Source organism: Triturus cristatus, chromosome 11, assembly GCF_964204655.1.
Source record: "Triturus cristatus chromosome 11, aTriCri1.1, whole genome shotgun sequence".
Classification (NCBI taxonomy): Eukaryota; Metazoa; Chordata; class Amphibia; order Caudata; family Salamandridae; genus Triturus; species Triturus cristatus.
This window is the reverse complement of record NC_140594.1, coordinates 1,116,818,630-1,116,843,886: the sequence shown is the minus strand read 5'-3', so window position 1 is coordinate 1,116,843,886 and position 25,257 is coordinate 1,116,818,630. Positions and strand designations below refer to the sequence as shown.

The following is a 25,257-nucleotide window of genomic DNA, read 5'->3' as shown; positions in this document are numbered from 1 at the left end:
GTGTAAATATCTCTCTCCAGAGAATGTCCAGAAGGAGCTGGATGATGTCCTTGGAGAGTCCCAGATCATTCACTATGAGGACCGAAAGAGGCTTCCCTACACCAATGCCGTGATTCACGAGATACAGCGCATGAGCAACATTGTACCTATTGGTCTTTTTAGGAAGACTGTGATGGAAACCTCATTGCAGGGATTCAACATTGAGAAGGTACTTATGCACCAGCATTGTGAGACCTATTGACTAGCATTGAGAGATGAAATGTGAAGCAGACAGTGCATGGTTATCATCAGGCAGTGTATAGGTAGTGAGTTACTGGGAGTTAAAATACATAACATTGAGTATAAAGATTACCATCAGGCAAGGTGCAAGCACACTAACATTGTTACTGACACTTGTGGTATCTATCGACGAGGAAAGTAAATTTACAAGCATTGTAAGGTAGGATATGAAGAAAAAAAGTGCAGGGTTTATACAATGAAAAGAAACATATTCATCAGCATTACTAGGTGGTGTGGTGGCATAGATTACAAGTTTCACCATCAGTTACTTAGAAGAAACACACCTCACACATGAAGTAGGGTATGAAATGTACATTGAAAAGATTTTGCTTGAAGTTGCTTATCTGAATTAAGCCCAGAGAGGCAGGCAACTATAGACCTGTGTGTTGAAGAAATCAGCAATGTGTGTCAAAAAATTAAACTTGAGTGGACTGTGGTAAATAAAATATTCATTACCATACTGAATTTCACACGGGATACTTTAAACAAATAGCTCAGAATATTAAGAGGCAGAATCCGTGGTATAAGAGGTTTCTGAATGGGCTTTATTCCAAAATGGCCGACTCGAGTGGCGGCCTTCAGGTTCCGTCACCGCAAAGGTTCAGGAAGTGAAGTACGATACTTTATTGACAGACATACATTTTTATAGTAAGTATTTTACAATGAAATGAATGTAGAAGGCGTAACAATTGATATGAAAAGTGACATAGTAACTACGTAAACGAAACTAGGCGTAATAAGGAGTAAAAAGAAACATAATTGGTTAAAGTTATCACATATAGGTGGATCTATAAGATAATACTTGGCATAGATGCGCGCGCTGCAGCATGACGTGCAATTGACGTGTAACTAGGGGGTGAAGGGGGCTTGACATTAACTCTACATGTGGAGACGAAAAGTCTAGGGGGTCAAGTCAACCTAATCCCAAATCATATCTAACATCCTATGTTTAGAGAACTATGTTATCCACAAGGAAGGACTCTCGGACAGAATCTAGTCTATACTGACTGTGTGCGTGCACAAACGTCTAAGTGTCTATGTGAGATGCAAGAGACAGAAAACTTTCCATGGCAACTGGGCTATGAATTACTTGCAGGAGGACAAAGAGGCCAAGCCTCTGGCTCAGAAGCTAAAGGAAATGTTTACCTAAATCACTAGACAGGAATGCATCGGCTGAAGAGCAAAGTAGATAATTCGAAGGTGAAATACAGCTTCTTGGCAGACAGGCTAAACTGGCCGAGGCAGGCACCGTTAGCTGCACAAGAAATAGGACAAAGTTCATGGATACAGATGCAAGCTCAAGCTGACGTTTGTCAGAGACAGAGAGGCAGGGAAAGGCTTTGAGGACAGAATCGGGCCTACTTCGCCTGAACTGTAAAAATGGAGTAACTGAGCCATATAAAGTCGGTGGCCTTTCCTATTTAGGAATCGAATATCCAGCCCATTGATGGCGGATCTGACAGAGAACATGTTGACGGTGGACGCACATGTGTTTGCGTCTTCGAAACTGGAACTGGAGAGAACATACATGTGTTTGTAACATGCATATAGAACCGTTGGGGTCCAAGATAGGGGACATAACTGATCAGGGAAATCCACTTTTCCACATTCCCTCCTTGTCCCCTTACTTGCCCATCAAGAAACATCAATCTTCATTAATCCATCGATTTGCTCATGGAGCATCATTTCTTCTTCTTTCTTCTTCCGGGATTTTGAACGAAAACCTTGATGTGGAATACACGATGTGGCACACAGACCACAAATCGCTGGTCCACATTGCAGACATAAGCAGCAACTGAATAGTATAAGAAGGCCAATACCTAGGAAGGATAGAACTCTCCATCCCCAGGCTGATATCAGACTCCAAAACCACCCGGACCAAGTCCAAGTGCCTGGATCCTCGTGTATCTGGCTCACAATCTTATGAAGGCGTGTTATAGCTTTATATACAGATGGCGAATTTTCTGGTATGAATACGCAGCAGCTGGATCCGATGACCCTACAAGCTCCGCCCCTATCGGCCAGGATGACGTCAAGGACAAGCCGATTTTGAAGGACAACGATCCTCATCACTGATTGTTCCTCTGTCAGATTGCCTAGGGCAGCTATAGTCTCATTCACTACGGCTTCAAGAGTCTTGGTTAGTCTACGTATCAACTTACTATTTGAAATTGTACCTATATATGGAAAAATACCTTTATTGAAATCTACATACTTGTCCCATGCCGTCTCAGTATAATCGACAACTGGGAGATCTCTTCGCTCTCTATTGTGTGCTAAACGAGTATTTCGATAATAATCAGGAGGAGCTAAGAAAACAGGTGGCAGAAGGAATGCAATGTAACAGGTACCATCCCAATCTAGAGGTAGACGCATGTATGCCGTCTGACCACATATAAAGTAGGAATGGCGGGAAGCTCTAAATGTAGATTTGCCTTCATCACTATATTCTACTGTAGTAACACATTTGCTATGGCCCATAGGTATGGAACCAACTTTTCTTACACATAATTCACCTTTAACTGGAAATACTGACATGGTGGGCAAGATTAGCTCAACTTCGGATTTGACATTCAGAATCATGAGATTAGGTGTAAAATTACCTAAGCTATATACTTCATTTTCTAGATCAGTTCCTGTTCTACTAGGGTGACCCTCCTTGTCAGGGAGACAGACCTTGTATAACACTATATTCAGATTTCCCCATATCCAATGGTGTTGATAAACTGCTGTGTTTGAATCTATGGAATTCAATAAACTAAACCATGCTCCACAGGTGCCATTATATGTGAACGGATGTGGAAAGAAAGGCAGAACTCCTTTGTTATTCTGATAGGGAGGGAGTCGACCACACACCCAACAATTAGTGGCATTACTAGTCTGGTGAGAATGATGTAACATACTAATGAAAGTGTTATTACGCAGCGCAAGTCTGTAGGACAACTCATGTGGGGGTAGGTCACTAAAAGAATGTTCATCAGTTATATTAATAGCACGTCTAGAAACAGGATAATACATATGCAATAATATACTTGCAGTAACTATTATAAAACTCAAGAAAAACAAAATTAATAAAGTCACAATACAGTGGCTACGCAGTAATTTACAGTATGCATGTCTTTTCATTATGATTCTGGACTCTACATGATTCAGACCTAAGGGAGACATGTCAGGACAGATTCAACCGCTTCACCTTGGAGAGGACTTAAACAATCAAATCGTCCGACAGTTTAGGCCTGGACCTAAGTTTTTGCTTATAGAGTTCGGTGCTACTGGCCTCAGCCAAAGGTAGCTTTGAGTCAATGGGAGAAGATGCACGGGGAGTATTGTTCATATCAGGAGGAAGTCCATGAAATTTTTTTATATGGCTGGAGTGCACCCAGCCCTTCCTCCCTTCGATCTTCACGGCTGTTCTTGTTGTCAGCAGGACTTGTTTAGGAAGTTTCCACCTGGGGTCCAATTGGCTTTTCCTATCGAAATTCCTGACGAGTGCAAAATCACCGGGAACCACGTCATGGGGTTTCACCTCAGTGTTGTCAGGAAAGGCTGCGACCACCTGTGAACGACAAGATTGTAGTGCAGACATCAAGGAAGCCAGGTAATCTGTCAGCATATTACAGTCAACATCAGTTATTTTACGTGGTATAGGCGTCCCCCACATATTCGGTGGTCTGCCAAAGACCACCTCATACGGGGATAGCCCTGTTCGAGAGTGTGCTACCATTCTCATGTAAAACAGTGCAACTGGTAAGGCTACTATCCAGTCAACACCTTTTTCCTGACATATTTTTGACAATCTGATTTTCAAAAGTTGATTATGTCGTTCCACGAGACCTGCTGCCTCGGGGTGTCGGACACAGTGGAACTTCCACTGATATCCTAGCAGAAGCGAAACATGTTTCATTAATTCGGATGAGAAAGGTTGGCCGTTATCTGAATATACAACACGTGGTAAACCGTACCGTGGGAAGAATTCTCGAACTAGCTGCTTGGCAGTAGTCGGGGCAGTGTAATCTGATACGGGGTACGCCTCTGTCCAACGGGAGAGAGCGCAGACAACTACGAGAACATATTTGAATCCTCGACAACGTTCCATCTGAATATAATCCATCTGGAGGACTTCAAAAGGATGATCAGGAGGCTGAAATCCACCCTGCTCTACGGGGACACTCTTTCCTGGATTAAACTGACAACATATCATACAGGTACGGACTTTCTGTTTAGCTGCTGCTCGTAAATGTTTGTTAAACCAAATGTGCTGTATGCTGTCTAACATGGCCTTTTCTCCTAAATGTGCTGGACTGTGAACTGTAGCTATAATGGCTTGAACCATGGAATCAGGGAGAAACCACACGGATTTCTCTTTCGTCATCCATCCTTGATCTGTCTGGATCCCTCCTAGTTCAGTCCACTTCTTTATTTCTTCCTCTGTAGCATGTGTCTGTATGTCAATTACGTCCAGTGCGGGATCCTTAATCGTCATACACTGTGTTGGTGTCTGAACTATTGGCTTTGTCATGTCGGATGTACGAGTCTGAGCAGTCTGTTTAGCTGTTCTGTCAGCTAAATCATTGCCTTGTGAAATGATATTAGTAACCTTCGTGTGTGCTTTACATTTCATAATCGATATTGCAGTCGGTAAATGAATTGCGTCTAACAAAGCATGAATGAGGGACCCGTGTTGAATATGGGTTCCATGAGAAGTTAAATAACCCCTCTCCCGCCAAAGCACTCCGAAGTCATGTACGACTCCAAATGCATAACGTGAATCAGTATATATGTTGACTTTCTTGTCTGTGGCTTGAATACAGGCTTGTGTTAGAGCAACAAGTTCTGCTGCTTGGGCTGACAAAGTATCTATGCAGTTTGTTTCAATAACTTCAGTATCTGTAGTGACTGCGTATGCGGCAACTAAATTTCCTGTATTTGTTCTCATGCACGAACCATCTACATACAACGTCAAGTCTGGCTCTAACAATGGAACGTCTGTTAAGTCTTGTCTGGGTTTCGTCTTTATTTCAATAACTTCAACACAATCATGAGCTAGTGGGTCTGTTCCACTTACGGGTAAAAGTGTAGCAGGATTCAATGTATTACAACGTCTGATTTCTATATGTGGCTGAAACAATGTCAGTTCGTAACCAGTAAGTCTTGCTATGGTCAAGTGTTGTGTTTGCGTTCGATTCACAAGAACCTCTACTGCATGTGGTACTTGTACTGTCAATGGGTGTCCTAACACTATGGCATCGCTTTGTCTGATTGCTAAAGCTGTTGCTGCCACTGATTTCAGACACGCAGGCAAAGCCTGAGCTACGGGATCTAATGTACTGGAGAAATAAGCACAAGGCTTACATGATTCTGCTTGTTCTTGAGTGAGTACTGACAAGGCAGTACCTGCACGCTCTGTAACAAAGAGTGTAAAATGTTTGCTGTAACATGGTGTCGCTAGAACAGGTGCTTGACATAGAGCTTTCTTTAAGCTCTCAAAAGCTAGTGTGTGTTCCTGAGTCCAAGGGAGGACAGTCGACGTGGCTGCCTCCTGTGTTGTCAACTGAATGAGTGGCTTCGCTAGAAATGCATATTGGGGAATCCACTGCCTACAGTATGAAGTGAGGCCTATGAAAGCCCGTACTTCCTTCTGTGTCTGTGGTATTGGCATGTTGGCAATTAACTGGATGCGGTCAGGTGTAAGCTGCCTTCCCTCCTTGGACAGCGAGTGACCAAGATAAATAACTCGCTGGACACAGAATTGCAGCTTAGAAGGAGACACCTTGTGTCCTTTGTCGGCTAGAAAATGTAAAACTGTCAGTGATGCTTTTTCACATTCGGGTTCGCTTCGTGCGGTGATCAGCAGATCATCAACGTATTGAAGCAATGCGGTGTTAACGGGCATGTGTATACTGTCAAGTTCTCGTTTCAGTGCTTGGCTATAGATGCTGGGGCTTTCTGTAAATCCTTGAGGAGCGCGTGTGAATTTAAAGCTTCGTCCATTCAAACTAAATCCGAATAAATATTGGCTTTCCGGATCTATTGGGACGCTGAAAAAGGCATTCTTGAGATCAATTACGGTAAAGAATGTAGCTTGAGAATCAATAGCTGTCAGTAATGATGAGATATCGGGGACCACAGGGAATTGTGGCACAATGCACTTGTTTAATTCACGCAAATCAATAACTAATCGATATACTGGCGGGGCCATAGGATCAGTTCGTTTAAGAATCAGAATTATCGGTGAATTACACACATTGGAGTTGGTTTCTACGACCACTCCTTGCGCAACTAGCTCATCAATGATTTTCAGTAAAGCCGCTACAGCATCCGGTGGTAACTTGTATTGTCGCATTCGTGGTAATACCACTCCTGCCTTCAGTGTGACTCGATATGGTGTAATGTTCATGCAACCAACATCAGTAGGGCCTTGTGCCCATAGATGCGCTGGTAAGTTCTGTAGTCAGGAATCCATGTCTCTGGATACATAGTGACCTTTAAAATCACGTAAAAACAATCTTACTCCTTCTGGAGAACAACAAATAATAGCCCCTAGGGCTTTCAATGTCTTTATACCTAACAAGTTTTCTGGACATGATTTGGTAAGCAATAAATCAGTAGTTCGTGTCAAGGGACCAATCGTAAGTGGAAGTGGCTGTGTTACTTCATTAACAATAGGCTTTCCTGAAAAACCAAGGGAAACATTTTGAGAGCCTGAGAGGGGTGCCCCTGGAACTTCACTACGTTTGATAGTTGTTCGACTTGCCCCTGTATCGAGTAAAAATTTCCTGTCTTGACCTAATAGTTCACTATGGACATAAGGTCCTTCTTGATCCACTGGGATCTCGATAAGGGGTAAGTCAACTTCCCTCTCTAGGCTGGTTCATGCATAACGTTGATACTCAGGATATTCGTACTGTGCGGTCTGATACATTTGTCGTGAAGTTACTTGTGTGGCAGCAGCAGGCAACGGTGGTGCAGCTGGCACAAACTGTATGGGCTGTTGTGCGGCTGGCATAGACTGTTGCTGAACTGGCATGGACTGTCCATGCTGCATAGTTCCTTGTTCATTCTGATCCTGTCTAACTAATCGTGGTCTCTCTTTTGCAATACCTGAGGCTATATTACGTTTCAGGACTTGACAATCGTGTACATAATGGCCTGGTTGCTTACAGTAATTGCAGGTTCCTTTTACGGGAACTGCAGATTCTCCTGAATGTGTCGCACCCTTTTTGTGACCATCCGCTGGTACTGTCTGAGAAACTAGCATTTTCATTTTAGTATCCTTCATGCGTCTATGCTCGTGTTCTTGTTCATCCCTAATTCTATTGTGATGATACTGTAACATTTGTAGCATTTGTGACGGAGTGTTACTTTGCCAGGTACTCTCGAATTTCAATATTCTATTTTTCACTGGAGGTAATGCATTTTCCACCAATTTTGTCACAAATAAATGTGGATATGAGTCACTGCTTGCCTTTATACCACTATTTATACCAAAACATTTTTCAAATCGGGCATAATAATCACTTGTGTCTTCCTCTTGTTTTTGTTTACAGGCTGAGATTGCACCCCAATCTTCCTTTTTCGTCGCTAATAAACGTGGCAGTACCTGTACTAGTAAGCCTGGTAACAGTTTAACTTTATCCCCGAGCCCTGAACCTGCAGTTCGGGCCCTTTCTTCTGCTTCTAATGCTGTCCAATCTATCTTTTGGTCTCCCACTTCCCACTCTTTTTCTTTCAGTTTTTCATAAATGCCAGGAGGCAAAAGCACCTTTAATATTGTCATAATATCAGGAAAGGTATACTCTCCCATCAGTAACATGTCTTTAATTTCTCGGTGGAAACCCGCTGGGTCTTTATCATGACTTGGTACTACTTTCTTCATTCCTAATAATTCCATTTTTGATATGGGTGTGTAAACAAATACACGACGAAACTGATCGTCATCACCCTTTATTGGGTGAACTTCTCGTAGGGGATTTTGTCTATCCATGTAGTACGATGTTCCTTCTTTGTTGGGGATCACGAAAGGATCTGCGTTTACAAAAAGATCATACTGTTTACGCGACATTAGTATTTCTTTAATTAACTTGTTACTGGAACCTCTCCATCTATTCGTGAGTAGTTCGGTTAACATATCGGGTAAGGGACCAGGATCAGCATGTCGGCTCTTATATTGTATAAGAAGTTGCTGGATCATATAAATCCCAGCCAAACATTGTTCGTCTGGACTGAGGTTCAAAAACGCGTGTGCGACTGTTACATCACCATATTTACCGGGACTGTCCATCCAGTGAACAGCTGCCCTCGCTAATTCTTGTTCGTCCATGGAATCGAGGAGGTGGTAACCCCTTCGTTCCCGGAGTATTTTATCTGCGGCTTGAAACAAACGCTCGGGAGATTTCATATTTATTATAGTCGGACGTATAGAGTGTATCGGATCAGAAAAACCTCCGATATTATTACAGGACCTTCCTCTGCCCACATAGGCTATGGTGTCTGGCTGTCTTCCTGAATCTCCCGAGTCGGACTCTTCATCTTGCTCGAACTCGTCTGTTTCTAATCTCTCTGCATGTATGTCTTCTACTTCTTTCCTGATTTTTCGGCACATGGCTACTATACTTCCTTGTCTATCATGTTTTCCATCGGATATATTCTGACTCCATTTAGTAAGAGTTTGCATTATTTCCGGGTCTACCCCCGGTCGGTCTTGATTTCTGATCACACAATTTATAAAAAAACGTAACAATTCTCCCTGTATCTCGACTTTCTGATATTCCATAGCTCTGTTAATGCATTCAGGATCTTTCCCTGTTTGGACAAAATGATATATGTTATCCAAATGCGCGGCCATTCCTGGCAACCTTCCTAAAAATGACGCAGCTCGTCTAATACGTAATGATGTTATAATCATTTCATCCTCTTTACCAGGTACCGGGTCATATCTGCAATCTACCATAAGATCCTTAAGCGTACGGTTATTTATAAGTTTGGGCGTACGTGCATGTACTGATTCTTGGAAAGTAAATTTACTCCCTCTGGGTGGCGTGAAATGAAGGCTAGTAGCACCTCCAGTAGCCCCCTCTGAGGTGTCAGACGTGAAAGGATTCGTTGAACGTGCTACAGCCACTACAGGTGTAGACACGGCTGTAGAATCAGTTGCGGGGACAGACGCGGAAGCAGATGTGCTTGCCGAAGCTTGTGTCGTGACTTGTGTCGGAGCTTGCTGTGGTACTGTGACAGATACTTGATCTTGACGTTGAACCCCCCCAGCAGCCGGTCTGTGCGGTGCGGGGTTAGCATATTCGGGAACTGTATCATCTAAATATGAGGAAAGAAAAATATCTTCTGCGGTTCTAGGATGTCCTTTAGGATGTACCTTTATTGGAAACAATGGGGGTGGCAAGTCTTTTGGTATGGCCGTAGTGGCTTGAGGCAATCCTTCGGCCAGAAGGGGATACATCCCTTTCATAAGGGCATTTCTTTGTCTCTCTGTTTGTTCTGCTTGTACTCTTGTACCTTCTTCAATCAACTGCTTCTCTCGAACCTTATCTGCACTTTCTTTACTTCTCTCTTCCTGTCTTAGCGCCTTTTCGGTGCGCCTATGCGATTCTTTACGCCATAATTCAATAGCGCCTTTCTGTGACTGTCTAGCTTTCCTCTTCCACAACTCTTCTTCTACTTTCATGATACAAGCTGCATCCCAGGTCCCAGCTACGGGCCATCTCTGATTCTCTGGTAACTCTTTGGTGTAGTCCACCCATAGATCTAGAAATAATATGGCATCTAAGCCATGCTTATGGTACATAAAGTGCCCTGGAGTGTCCCTAGGAGGGATAGGGACTGCCTCTTCAAGCACCCCTTTTCTAGTAGTGATTTGTCTTAATTTCGAAAAGAGCGGCATATTGACAACCAATCTGGTACTTACTCTTGAACGCAACTGATCTGATACTTAATCTTGAACACACTTAGTACGAAAAACACAATAATGAACAAAGCACAATAAAACAATCATTCATACCACAATATGCAGGACATTTTAACACGTTAGAAATAAAACATTAAACATTTTAAAAATGACCAACAATGATGACAGTCTGCATAACTAATCACCAAGCAGAATTCTTGACAATAACTAGATACTTCGGAATACTTGATATACGGCTAAACCGTACATATACACTGCTAAACAGTGCAGACCGGATTTGTGTACCCAAATCCGTCTTGACCGGCACAACCTATGTGCACGTCAACACGCCTCCCCGGCGATGGTACTCACCGAGTAGCTCACAACGAAAGGCCTCGGAAACTGGACTCGATTTCGGACATCGGACCCTCTGGACATCGGGACTTCGGAAACCTGGTGGGCCTCTATATACCTCGGATCTTGCTCTCTCTCAGCTAGGCTCTGGTCGGGATACTTCGCACTTCTCACCGCCTCGTCTGGGTTGATCGCAGCCTCAGTCGCCCCCGCTTGACCGGAGGGAGCTACAGGAAATCCTGCTGGTACGCGTTATGGTCCGTCCAGCTGTGGCAGGAGACCGGGCCTGCAACGCACCGCCGGCGCGTGAGATGAGAAAGTGTCCCTATTCGGGCGCCATTATGTGGTAAATAAAATATTCATTACCATACTGAATTTCATACGGGATACTTTAAACAAATAGCTCAGAATAATAAGAGGCAGAATCCGTGGTATAAGAGGTTTCTGAATGGGCTTTATTCCAAAATGGCCGACTCGAGTGGCGGCCTTCAGGTTCCGTCACCGCAAAGGTTCAGGAAGTGAAGTACGATACTTTATTGACAGACATACATTTTTATAGTAAGTATTTTACAATGAAATGAATGTAGAAGGCGTAACAATTGATATGAAAAGTGACATAGTAACTACGTAAACGAAACTAGGCGTAATAAGGAGTAAAAAGAAACATAATTGGTTAAAGTTATCACATATAGGTGGATCTATAAGATAATACTTGGCATAGATGCGCGCGCTGCAGCATGACGTGCAATTGACGTGTAACTAGGGGGTGAAGGGGGCTTGACATTAACTCTACATGTGGAGACGAAAAGTCTAGGGGGTCAAGTCAACCTAATCCCAAATCATATCTAACATCCTATGTTTAGAGAACTATGTTATCCACAAGGAAGGACTCTCGGACAGAATCTAGTCTATACTGACTGTGTGCGTGCACAAACGTCTAAGTGTCTATGTGAGATGCGAGAGGCAGAAAACTTTCCATGGCAACTGGGCTATGAATTACTTGCAGGAGGACAAAGAGGCCAAGCCTCTGGCTCAGAAGCTAAAGGAAATGTTTACCTAAATCACTAGACAGGAATGCATCGGCTGAAGAGCAAAGTAGATAATTCGAAGGTGAAATACAGCTTCTTGGCAGACAGGCTAAACTGGCCGAGGCAGGCACCGTTAGCTGCACAAGAAATAGGACAAAGTTCATGGATACAGATGCAAGCTCAAGCTGACGTTTGTCAGAGACAGAGAGGCAGGGAAAGGCTTTGAGGACAGAATCGGGCCTACTTCGCCTGAACTGTAAAAATGGAGTAACTGAGCCATATAAAGTCGGTGGCCTTTCCTATTTAGGAATCGAATATCCAGCCCATTGATGGCGGATCTGACAGAGAACATGTTGACGGTGGACGCACATGTGTTTGCGTCTTCGAAACTGGAACTGGAGAGAACATACATGTGTTTGTAACATGCATATAGAACCGTTGGGGTCCAAGATAGGGGACATAACTGATCAGGGAAATCCACTTTTCCACAGGACAACCAATAGATACTGTTATTTGGCATCTCAACAGGTGGGAATACCTTAGATTCCAGAGACTGCTGTGTGAACATCTAAGCCAGATCTGAACTATTCTCCAAAGTAGTTGCTTAACAATCTACATTTCTTTCTGGTATTCTCTGTTTATGCTTCTTCATGAATGTCATACCGTGTCATTCCTGTTCCGCCACCTCTTTTTCAGTTAGCATTCTGGTGGGATCTTGAAGGCACCTTATGTCACTAAGAAATGCCTTCAAATCAAATGCATTTTCTACTGTTGAGTTCAACTTTCCCACATTTTGATGAACTGAACACCATATAACCCAAAGAATCCTGCCAGAGATTATCTTGCCATAATTTTTGTAAATCAACTCTTACCCATCTCTACACTCTTTCTTACTGTGTGAGAGGGATCTTGATAATGGTATTCTTTAAAAAATATTGTCCAACAAGCCAGCTGGAGCTGCCAAAGGTCTAAACACACCAAACAGATGACCTTTACAAAGGAGGTCATGGTGGACATATTGATCTATATTTCCTGAGGTGCTCTACCTGGCGTTTCAAAGATATTGAAGTCCCCTTGAAACAGTATCCTTTTAGGATTAGGAGTGGGTAGTGAATTTCGCTCCGCCTGCAGAGGTCACAGAGGTTTGCTACTCCGTGCTCCGCTTGAAGCACGGAGTTTAGAAAAAAGACTTCGCCATCTGCCGATTAGTGTAGTTTTCCGGCACTACTACCCCTACCTTCAATAACTACACATTGAGAGATGCTATGTGTGGAGTTCTTGTCTCTCTTTCATTTTTATGCCTAAGTTATGTGATTACCATCTCTCGCAGCTGGGCTGCAGTCCGTCATGCTTCTCTTTTTCTGGTCGCACTCGTACGCTGTGCATGTGCCTCGTACCCTTTTACTTGTTATGTGTGACCTGTGGCCTCTTGGGGGAGCTAGGTGTAAGATCCTTCAGCGCAGCCCTTCTGGCTGTGCAGCCCTCTCTTTGGCTGAAGGCGCATCACAGCAACTGCACCATGGCTGTAGACAGCCTGAGTAGACCTGGAGGTGAGTACAAGGAACAAATATCGTGTTCCCTTTTAAAATATTACGTCGTGTTGCTGAATATGTCACACCCTTTTAGAACACCAAGTAGTGTTGCTTAATATGTCATGCCATTTTAGAACATCTTACGCAAAAGTAACCATTGATGGACGGAATGCTGGACAATGCAAACATTCACCTCCAGTCACAAGGATCTGGATTTAATCCCTCAGCAAGACACATGGCAGAATGCCAAAACAACAACTGGAAGCAAATAGAATTTTTTGGATTAGGTACTATCCCACAGAGTGAAAGAGGAGGAAACAGAAAACTCAAATTAAGACAACTCGAGTCACATTATATCATCAGGCTACGTACAAAGACCCAGAGAAGGCTTAATAATGATGAAGAACTGTACATCCACCTGTAAATAGAACAATCACTGGATTAAAAAATCAGAATGCCAAGGGGACAAATAACAGGATTAATATTCGGGTACTAAACCAAAGATTATAAGTTTTCAAGTAAGATACAGGTGTATTGAACAGAGAGGGATTCAATATATAGCTAACGATTTTAGTAGTGTACTAGACACATACAAATAGCCCTCTGGTAACAGTGAACCTTCAAACTGTAAGTATTTTTACACATAAAAACTTTCTGCTATAGTGACAACAGTGGAACTTTTTAATGTGATGGCACTATACCATGCAAAGGTTGAGATAATATACAACTTTATGCCTGCTTTCTAATTATACTAAGTATAAGGCACTAATAGTTCCAGTGGAAATTGCTGTCCTGATAAAAGTAAATCGAGTTAATCAGTTGACATATGAGCATACATATGGTTTGTAATGTATTAATATGGCCATCAGCCACATTTTGTGCTGACATAACTGTATTTTATTATGTAACGCTACAACTCCCAGAAGGCCACATAATGGGTCTGTAAGGGGAGAAGTATAAAAACACTACGTAGCCAATTGTCACTCAACCGTGAGCAAGGCCGTAAGGCTGAAGCACGTTGGTGGAGCCAGGCTGGCTCTGCGTATGAAATAAATTAACTGTTCCCAGATCTCTGAGCGCGAAACAAATTGTTGTTACTGAATCAATGGAGGCTGATGGCTCGGCCTGACTTACGCACCTGCGATGGAGAGCACAGTTTTTTGAGCCACATTGTTGAAAAATTTAAAGTAAAAAAAAATAATAAATATATATATATATATATATATATATATATATATATAAATATATCAAAAGAATACTCTTGCAGGCATAGAGTGATGCATGCAAAAAAGAAGAAGAGAATCCTGGGTAGTTCTCTAGTTTAGGTGGAAGGCAGCCTCTGTATAGAGCACCCTCAACACCAGCGAGATTTGCTCACCTCAAATGTCTGCTTTTCTATCTTAGTAAGTAGTTTCACAGGGTTGCTAAATAGTGTGTTTGTTTAACCTTTCTCCTTGTGCAGGAACGACACACCAAATCCCAATAGAAGAGATAAGAGCTGACAGAAAAGAACTACAGACAATCTTGTTTTCAAGGCAGTCTCTCTTTTATCCACTTCCCCTTCCCCCCCATTGTTGCCCTGAGACTACAGAGAATATATGGTGGACTCGGGTACTGGTGGAGGGGCATTGGGTACATCTTCAGTTCCTGTGGAATTTGATGTAGGCATCTTCTGACAGATCTGACACCTTTCCTGCCCTGGCTCCAGACTAACAGCAGGGTGTATGCAACCCTTTGTGTATGTGCAGGGCACAGCCTCTTTAGGGTAGGCGTTTGTGTGAGGCTGTCTGCAGCTCTTCCTTCCTAATCTCCCAGGAAGACCCAGCAGCCCCACCTACAAGTCCTTTGTGTGTGGCTGTCAAGAGGAAATACACACATCCCAGCTGTCATCCCACCCAGACTGAACAGAGACAGACAGCAGGCACCAAATGCCAACTTTCTAAAATTGGCATTTGCTAAGCTGTGATTTAAAATCCAACTTCACCATAAGTTGTAATTTTTAATTGTGTGTCCAATGACACTAACGTGAAAAAGTCTATCTCTTCACAATTGGGAATTACTCTTAAAATATGTAATAAGGTAATCCCAATATTATCCTATGGGAGAAAAAAGCCTTGCAGTAGTAAAAAACAATATTGGGTGTTTTTCACTACCACGGCATGTAAAACTGAAAAAAACATGTACTGCCTTTTAACCACATTGAACCCTGCTCTCTGTGCTATACAGGATCTACCTTAGGGGTGACTTATATTTATAAAAAGGGAAGGTTTATGCCTGGCAAGAGGGTCTCCTTGAGAGGTAGATATGGCAATTTAGAAATGCATACACAGGCTCTACAGTGGCAGGCCTGAGACACAGGCTCTACAGTGGCAGGCCTGAGACACAGGCTCTACAGTGGTAGGCCTAAGACAAGGTTAAGTGACAACTTATGTTGGTGGCACGATCAGTGAAGCAGGCCAACTAGCAATAACAAGCCCAGTGGATATATAGTGCAATTTACTAGGGACCTCTAAGTGAAATAAATGTTCCATTTGGAGTCAAACCAATATTACCATGTTTAGGGGAAAGAGTACAAGCACTTTAGAACTGGTTAGCAGTGATAAAGTTCACAAAATTAGGGTCAGAAAAATAGAGGGTGGCACTCAAAATGTTCGGGGAAGACCACCCTAAGGCTGTCAAGTCTAACAACCACTTTTCACCTAACATTCTAATCCAATAACCTGTTTTTTCCTTGTAGGGTTCCCTCATCATACCAAATCTTTTCTCTTCTCTGTTTGATCCTGACCATTGGGAGACACCTCAACAGTTCAATCCAGGACATTTCCTTGACAAAGAAGGAAAGTTCATGAACAACGAGGCCTTCATGCCCTTTTCTGCAGGTATGACAGTCATAGTTTAAGAGATTCAGGGCCTGATTAAGAATTTGGCAGACAGAGTAGTGTCCGTAAGCATTTTGGAGGACATTATCTCCTTCATCTTACCGGCATTTCATCCACCAAATTTCCAGATGACCGCCAGCCAAGTGGTCATCTCTGTACCTTGAAGGCAATCGCCATCACGGAGGTTCCTTTCAATGTATTAAAACTTTTGTGGATGGTTCCTGTCAATTTTGACAGATGTCCACCAATCTTTTGAATTTGTTTTGTTTTTCAGAAACAAAATACCAAGCAGAAGTTTGTTTCTGAAAAACAAAAATATCTCCACCACACTGTAGGAGTTTTCTTCCAGGGCGTGGGTGTCATTATTGTATTTTTTTACTGTCCTCATGGCAGACAGGAGAAAAGGCATTATTACACCATCCTACCTGAATAGGGAAAATTGTGTAATGTTCTTCCTCTAACGACCCATACTCTTTTGGGCCTTTAGAGGACGTTTTCCATTGATGGAGCCAACAGGCCTTATAGATGGAGTGGGAGATTTACAAGCCCCTTGTGTGACTTTTGCGCTGCAGTTGAGTCACTTTTTTGACGCAACAGTGGTGCAAACAATGCGGCCTATTTACAACGTGACACATCTAGGGAGATGCGTCACGTTGTAAATCCCTGCGTCTCATTATACCTGCGTCAGGTATAATGTATGCAGGGTGGGCGTTCTCACGCAGGAAGGCCTCGTAAAAGTGACTCAGTGAAATCTACAAGATTTCACTGCGCCACTTTTAGGGCGCCACTGCATCAAAACCTTACGCCTGCTTCAAGCAGGCGTAAGTAGTGACTCAGTGTAGTGGGAATAGGCCTCAACACGCATTGCTGGAGATACGTCATGCTTGCGACATGACTCCAGCAATGCATGACTTTTCCGCCAACAGATGATGCGTCAGAATTTCTGACGCATCTGTCAATCCTTGCGCCATAGTGCGCCATATTATAAATACTGCGCATCTATGGTGGCACAAGGATTTCTAAGGGTGGTGGAGATGCGTCACTTTCTTGTAAATCTGCCCCGGAATACTTAAGTTACTACAGGCTCTAAATAAGCTGGGCTGGGCTAACTGAGGGTTTGGCGGGCAGAGTACGTCATGTCATTTGCGATGGAGTTCTCTATTGGCAAACTCTAAATAAGACCCCTAATATATTATGATCAAGTAATGCCAATCCTCTCCTCCTTGCACCCACCTGAGGACTCTCTGCCTTTGTTCAAGTTGATATGGTATTGGCAATTGTGATTTTAAACAAATACTTATCTGAGACTAGTTTGAGGTTATAGTTTTTCTTCTATACTAAATATGGTCAGAGGTGAGTGATACATGTGGAATTATAGGAAAGACATCCACATCTTGTGCTAGCAAAATACAGAAATTTTTGGGGGATAAATAAAACATAACAGAGAGTGACTATTCCACTTTTGGTGTTGAACTGAGGAGCTATGCATGCGTTGGGGCGAACGTGTGCAGGAGCAGATCTGAGTCCTGGTCCTAGGTGCAAAGATTGTGTATTCCTTTTAAAAGGGTCCATTAAATGCTATATGCTATTGCTCCTCTGTGGTTAAGATTGACATCACACTTCTTAAGAAATTCCATTCTTGCAACTTTGTCCCTTTTGTTTATACATTTGTCTGTAAAGTCCTTTCTTCCCCAGCTAGACTGCTGCATTATAAGTTCTACATGCGTACAAACATGCAGCTTTCTCCTTGGCCTGTTTTACCTATGGGGGAGATTACACTAAAAAATAACTTCGGGAAGTTTGGTATGTAGTTCTTTTCCTGTCCTCCAAGCTTTCCTTCTCAACTCTGAAGTATTGTTTGCAACACTTCTCAAGAACAAGTCTATCCCAAAACTCAAAACAATCACTTATAATTCATGGGCACTGCTTTGCTTTCAAAATGCTTCCTATTTTACCTCACTATTCCCTTAAGATTTAGTCTGAATCATTTGCAAAGATCTGAACGAGTAACCTAAAGTTGTTTGCAAAGTTTTCAAAAAGTGGCTGGCTAAAATATATAGCTGTAAGAAGGCTTTTGCTGGTGAAAGGCACAGCAAGGCCTATTCTTAAAAGGACCATTTCCCACTAAAATGTTTTTGAGAAAAACTCAGAGATGGCCAAGCAAGGAGACCATGTCCTAAGGCTGTATATTTATTAAAAGTTCACCCAATGCAGGATGGCAAGCAAAGTTGCTGTGATGGATTGCAAGAAGGGGAGGGGGCTGAACAGTGACATATCCACTAGGAAATGGAGTGATCCAGCTCTCTCTCTGTCCTAGTGCACTTGAGGCTGCCTAGAGCCAAAGCAAACATACTTGCACCATGGTGCAAGAATGCCAGCATTATGAGCAGTATTATTTTTTTGCCGGGAGGAATACCTTCTTACACAAAAACAATTCTTAGAGGCATCTTCCTCTTACAATGTGTGCTGTAGAAAGCAGCACACATGGAAAGAGAAAGTAACAATAAGAAATAAAGATACTTCTCCTTGTTATGCCTCTCTCGGTTAGGCGCACCATTATGATGCAAACCCATGTTGACAAGTCTTTGTAAATCTGGGCTTGCATCAAAATACATGGGTGGGTGCATGGAAAAGCTTCTGTTCCACCCTTGTAATGCCTACCCAACGCAAAGTAGCACAAGGCAGCACTATGCACTGCCTTGCTGTACCTTTTTATTTATTAAACCACGCAACGCCACTAAAATCCACTTTTCGTTGCTTAGTAAATACCAAAATGGATTTTGCATCTGGGCTGCGCCAAAAAAGTGACACAACCCCTATATAAAATTATATTAAACCTGGCCAAAATCTGGATGTAGAGGGATGCCTCCCTGCTTTCAAAGCTGTTATTTTAAGTTATTGCCCTCTGTAGAGAGATGCCTCTCTGAATTCAAAGCTGTTTGAAGCACTGCAACCTTCCCCATGTGCGCTCCTATGCCCCTTGCCCAACCTCACATCAGGGGTAGTCCAACTCCCGTGTTATTGCAGATTATGTATGTTAAACAGTGCATGTGACTGTTGTAGGAGAAATGACTGTAATGTTTTTGTTCTCCCTCTTGCAGGACACCGTGTGTGTTTGGGGGAGACGCTGGCCAGGATCGAGCTCTTCATCTTCTTCACAAGCCTCCTCCGGGCCTTCACCTTCCGGCTTCCGGATGGGGTGAAGAATGTTAACATGGACCCTATGTTCGGTGGAACACTGCAGCCGCAGCCATTTCAGATCTGTGTTGTATCCCGCTAGGCAAAGAGGGCCCCTGGACAGAAGAAAGGGCCCATAATCCAGAATTGTTCTATGTACAGTATCAATATCCTCCTGGTGCCATCTCATGACTATCTACTATGGCTGTATATCAATTGAAGAACTTTTACTCTAACATGAGCCATTTTAGTTTGCTAAAGTACACAATACTGTTATGAAAAATATGCTTTCAGAAACTTTTTACATTTTCGGATGACTTTACATGTGTCTCTCATTCTTCAAGCGTGTGCACCTGTGGTTGCTTTTCTTCTGACTTTGTGATTGAATTTGAGCTATAATCTAAAATTGGTACCTGGAAGGGATGTGGAATATAGTACTGAGTTATAATGTTTCTGCTGGGGGTATAGCAGGTCCACTACCCCAATTAATGTTCCCTAAATCTCAGTGCAAGTGAGCTCATATCCTTGCTAGATCTCTAACAGGTATTCAGGTTTGTTGGATTATGATGAGTAGGGAACATGCCTTGGGCAATCACCCAAACACAAACCCACAAATATGCTACCTGATGGGCTTCAGAGGGATCACTGGGGTAGGCAATGGGCAACCACACAAGAGGATAGGTACCTATCTATTGCTGTTCTAATAGAAATACAGTACTTGGTTAGATGCCGGTAAATGTCCACAGCACCTGACTTTGAAAGGAAGATGACTGAAATCCCCAAAGAATCGCTAATTAGAAGAGCTTCTTGAAGAGACAACATGATCAGTGAGAAGTCTTCATCACAATATGAGGTTCAATAATTAGCACTGATGATTTATCTTGGGTAAGGGGATGGAAGAAAGGCAAGGGGTTAACACAGTGGCTCTCTCCTGCAGATTATAAAAGGTATGAGAGATGGACTCTGTGGTCAGAATGAGGACATTAAGACTTTGCCCACACCTAGGCCACTGCTCAGTGGTGTCCTGATTTATAAATTAGGGCTGACAAAAGTCAGTGCTGAGTGTTTTCTTGTAGGTGTATGTAATTCATCTTGTGAATTCATTAAAAGAAAACTGTAATATATCATTACACTTTTCGGTCATTGATTGGATGACTGGTGCTGTTTAGCATCACTAATATTGTAGCTAGAAACTATAGAAATGCACTCAGCGTATGTAAACTTGAAGCAGGGTGAAGAGGGTGCGGCTGATGTGTCTTCGGCCACTGGGCAGAGGAGGGCATAGCAGTGTGGCACGTATTCTCAACATTGTTTTATTTATTTACATGTGTTTATAGGTTAGTCACAGATAGTTATGAAGAGTACTTTCCAAAAGGAATACATTGGTGGGTAGATTGGAACAAGGCTAGGCCTCAGCATATAAAGAGAAAGAGTGTGGAGTTATGCCATGACACAATATAAAGAGTGGAGGGGTAGGGCATGTCACAAGAGGGCAGAGTAAATAGAAGGAGTGAGTGGAGAGGTAGGGAAGGTAGGGTGAGGAATCTGGAAATAAAATTGAGTATTCAGTGTTAATGTTTCTACTAGGGGCATAGCAGGCCCACTACCCCAATTAGTGTTGTTTTTTTAAATCTCAGCTAGGGCAAGTGGGCACATATGCTTGCTAGGTCTCTACCAGGTATTCAGGTTTGTGAGATGATGATGAGAAAAGAACATACCTTGGACAATCACCCACCAAAAATATGGTACCTGATGGATTTCAAAGGGATCTCTGTCATGGCAACCACACAAGACTATAGATACCCATTCATTGCTGTGGTATTAGAAATACACTTCTTGTTTAGATGCTGGTAATGAACACAGGACCTGACTTTGAAAGGAAGATGACTGAAATCTCTAAAACATCACCGGTCCTAGGATGCTTGTTTCCGGTGCAGGGAGAACTTGTTTGGCAGTTTAGGTTGGACTGTTCCCATTGGGAGCATGGTCAAGACTGATTTGACTATGTCTCGGTCCAAAATGGGGTGGCTTGGTGAGTAAAATAACAACCCTGTAGTGAGGTGAGTGTTTGTAATTGTTCAGCATTCCGTTCATTTGTTCTTTTTGCATTTTACTAATTATGTCCACATCTATTTTAAACAAAATGTATACTTCAAACGGATAAATTAAAGATAATAGATTAATTTTTTATATAATTGTTTTAATAAAACATGTTCTATTGATTTGTATTAATTTTAATCTATGGTTTAATATTTTCGCCTTTGTTTCAGCTATGATTTATGTTTACCACTTGCTCTGGGAAAAAGGCAACTCATATTAGCAGTTTTAATTTCACCTCATGAGATTAAACTGAGTATTAGAACATTGGACTGCTGTAGGCTCCACTGAAGACAATGGAGTAGCTCCAGGCTTTTAATGGCTGGTATAAACCTGAGCTCCAAAATTCAAATATTTGTCTTCTTAATTTTGCCTTTTTAATTTAGAGCATTCTACTCTTAGTAGATAGAATGTTTTCATAGCCTTATAGCCCTTCTGTCTCGGGCTGTACCACTCTGAAAGGCTATCTCCCTCGTTATAGGCGCTCGCTTGTGGCTCAGCCTATTACTCAGGTTCAGGGCCTTTAACAACCAGTATAGCCTTTAACAGCGGGCTATAGTAAATTTGAATGTATTTCTGCATGCGATTTTATTGAGTGATAGTTTCACATGCTGAAGGCATCCCTCAAAGGTGGCCCAATGCGCACAGGCGAGTAGTCGGCCTCCAAGAGGGGTGTGCCTGAGGCTATGAAGTGCCATGGTGATTGGCTGGGGCATGCTCTGCGTGATGTAACCTTGCCTAATGGGCCTAACGGCTGAAACAGGACGCAAGCATTAGGCACGGGATGCCAGTGACCCATTCAGCACTGCACTGTGCCTCTGCCTCCATTGCACGACCCCAGGTAGTCTTCAGCAACAAATCCACCATCTAGGTGAGAGCAGTGCACCAGCTTCAACCAAGGCTACAACCTGAGGTCTTTGCCGGACAAGGGCGACTAGTGGAGGCACATAGGGTCCTGCTTCTCAAGACTGCCCCACTGCTATACCCACTGGCAGGGGAGTAAGGAAAGGGCATACACTTGACTGCACCCCTCTGTAGAATACTGGTGTACTACTACAGCACTACCCCACGGCAGCCTACCCTACTCACAACGCCAGCAACGGTCTCTTCGCAAGTGCAGCAAGTTCCAGCAGTTCGCCGAACACATTGTTGTTGGAACTGGCCCTTTATGCAGGTTTTCTCAGAACTTTTTGCCTTCCTCCTGAATTTTTGCTGGTCCTGTTTTTGTAGATTTTCTGACACTTGGCACTTTACCACTGCTAATCAGTGCTAAAGTGCATGTGCTCTCTCAAATAAACTTAGTAAGATTGGCCTACACCTGTTTGGCATATTTAATTTACATGTAAGTCCCTTGTACAGTGGTGTCCCATATACCCGTGACCTGCATATTAAATGCTACTAGTGGACCTGCAGTGCTGCTTGCGCCTCCCACAGATGTAGCCTTTCAAACCTGCCTCAGGAATCTGCTGCAGCAGGGCCTGCCTGCGCAGTTTACTGCTGCAGAGACGTGGCATTTAAAGTGGTTGCCAAGTCTGAACCTCGTCTTTTACTACAAATAAGTCACCCCTTAGGTCGGCCTTAGCTAACCCTATTGCCAGGGTGCTGTCTTGGTAAAAAGTAAGACATGTTCCTTAGCTGTGTGGCATGTCCTGGTAGTGATGATCCAGCGGCGTACCAACAACAATTACTCTACTACCATATACTCACCTGGGCCCATCAACACACACTCACAAATTGTAGTAAACCGCTGGAGTCGAGTTTATAGATTTCATAACATTCGGGATACGTTCTTTGGTACCACTGTTCATCTCTAACTAACCCTTCACTGATCAAAAAGTTCTTTCCTCTGGTCGATGGACCATTAGTTGAACTAGTTGATGGTGAAAAGGACAACATTCTGACTATTCATAAAAATTTGAAGTAAATAACCACAGACTCAGGGAAGTTTAAATCTTTATCTAAATTTCAAGTGCATGTGAACCATCTCAAATACACAGGGCAATCACCATCATTCAGTGGAGAGGCAAAATCAATTATTATCAATCAAACATAACATGGAGCTACTCAATGAACAAATGTCTAAGGAAAGAGATGATAGAGAGAAAAGGGCATATAGCTAAATCACAGAAATGTATATTTACCAAGAATGGTGGGAAGACCAACCCCCTGGCCAAACGGCTGGTGAGGGTCCCCTGGGATAGATCAGGAGACAAAGGCTCAGGACAGGAATCAGAACAGGATAGATGACCTCTCTAGAATACCGGCGAATGCGCCGCACCCCTCTCTGACGCTCTCTTCCTTCTTGAGATTCTTCCGCGATCTTCTTATCTAACCCAATTAAATTAGGATAGAAAGTTCTGCTTCAGCTTCTGCATTCGGATCTTCATCAGCATTTCACAGCATCTCTCTCTCAGCAACAGCATCTCCCGCTACACAGACAGCATCCCCACGCTCTGCTAGCTAACTAACTAAAACTATCTTAATTATACCTTTCGTTCTTAATGTTCCACCCACTAAGTTTCAATATCGCAAAAATACGAAATATGATTTGTCAGGCAAAGGGGAAAGATCATCACACCATGCTTACATGCCATCAAAAGCAATACCACTATTGTTCGTAAATCCACCCCTTAATTTTTATTCAAAGTTTTTGGTTCACACACGCATTAATTTTTTTATTTGTTACATTATATTAATAGTCTGTATGTGAGTCCACTTCGTCAAACTCTTCACCCTCCGTTCCCAGGATCTAACACTCTGCGACCTTGGATTTTATCCAACGTTTGTGTCATTCAGTCCGGGTTAACTTCCAGTGGACATGCGCAGTCTCTTTTACTCAGCTTACTTCCGTCATACATGAGAGGCCCAAATGCGCACTAATAATAAAGTCAGAAAGACAAATATTAATTTTAAAGATAAATGGTTTCACTGTATACCACCCACCTCTACTCTATTCCCATTTACTTAATAATACTTTCCCCGCATTAGCGTTAGTAAAATTGCTTATTTTTATTTCAGCTAAGCATATGCCATGCATGCGAGCCTGCAAGACTCCATTTTTAAAGCTTCTGCTCATGCGCAAGAATTTCTCTTCAAGCGATAGCTCGTCATACTGCCTCGATGCAGTTGATGCATGCTCAGTAAAGATTTCCCAGTTAAAGCGGTTTTAGTCCTTCGTTCAAGTTAGTAAACACATAAGCAAGCTTCACTAACCCTCGTATTCGTGTGGTGCGCATTCGTTTTACACAAAACAAATTTAATAACTTGTTAGTAAGTTAAAGGAGCTTATTACGTCTGAGCAAGTCTATTTTCTATGAGTCATTGCTCCTTCAGTGACAAACAGCCTACTTTGTTTCTCACTGTTGTGAGGCTTGCTCCTATCATAGGCTTGCATTGGGAATTCCCTGATATGTGTTTCAGTGGTAATTTCTGATCTGAAAGGCATAGAGCTGTCATGTTTGTTATGTTTGGAATAGTAGTGAAAAATTATGCTAACTGGTGTTGGTGGATTTTTTATTACTATTCTAGAAATGCCAATTTTAGAAAGTGGGCATTTCTCTGTGCTAATTACTGTACGTGCTATGCAGCTTGAATCCAATCCACATCTAGGGAAAATTGACAGCTCAGCTTGCGTCAATACTTTCCAGACATCCATTACACAGGGAGGGCTGGTTGTAACAGAGTTGCATCTGTATTTCTCTGCATGGTGAATGTTCTTCCTATGCTGGGAGAGTGAGAGGCATGACACTTTACATTTGTATAGGTTGTGTCCTGCACTCACACAAAGGGCTTGTTTACCCCCTGCTGATGTTTGGAGCCAGTGCAAGGGTGGAGGGAAACTCCTGGGGCTGAACAGACCTAGCTGGAACCTTCTCCCACCTTCTAGAAGTGAGGCATCAGAGTTAAGATACCGGGGCTCTTACCCCACATTTTTGAGTACACTAGTGGACCTGGAAGAAGCTCTGCTTGAGTAAAGGCTGCTGCGCTGAAAGGATTGCCGCATTGCTATGACT

General features: G+C 42.7%; 1 protein-coding gene across 1 annotated transcript in view; it reads left to right on the top strand.

Moving 5' to 3' along the window:
- The window catches only part of LOC146786139 (cytochrome P450 2J4-like), an 87,946-nt gene extending 67,753 nt beyond the window's left edge, over positions 1-20,193 (top strand). The window contains exons 7-9 of the mRNA XM_085635641.1: positions 21-208; positions 15,829-15,970; positions 19,072-20,193. Of these exons, the coding sequence (XP_085491767.1) occupies positions 21-208; positions 15,829-15,970; positions 19,072-19,250 (509 nt within the window). The 3' untranslated portion in view covers positions 19,251-20,193. The remainder of the gene's footprint in view (positions 1-20; positions 209-15,828; positions 15,971-19,071) is intronic.
- Positions 20,194-25,257: the final 5,064 nt, after the last annotated feature.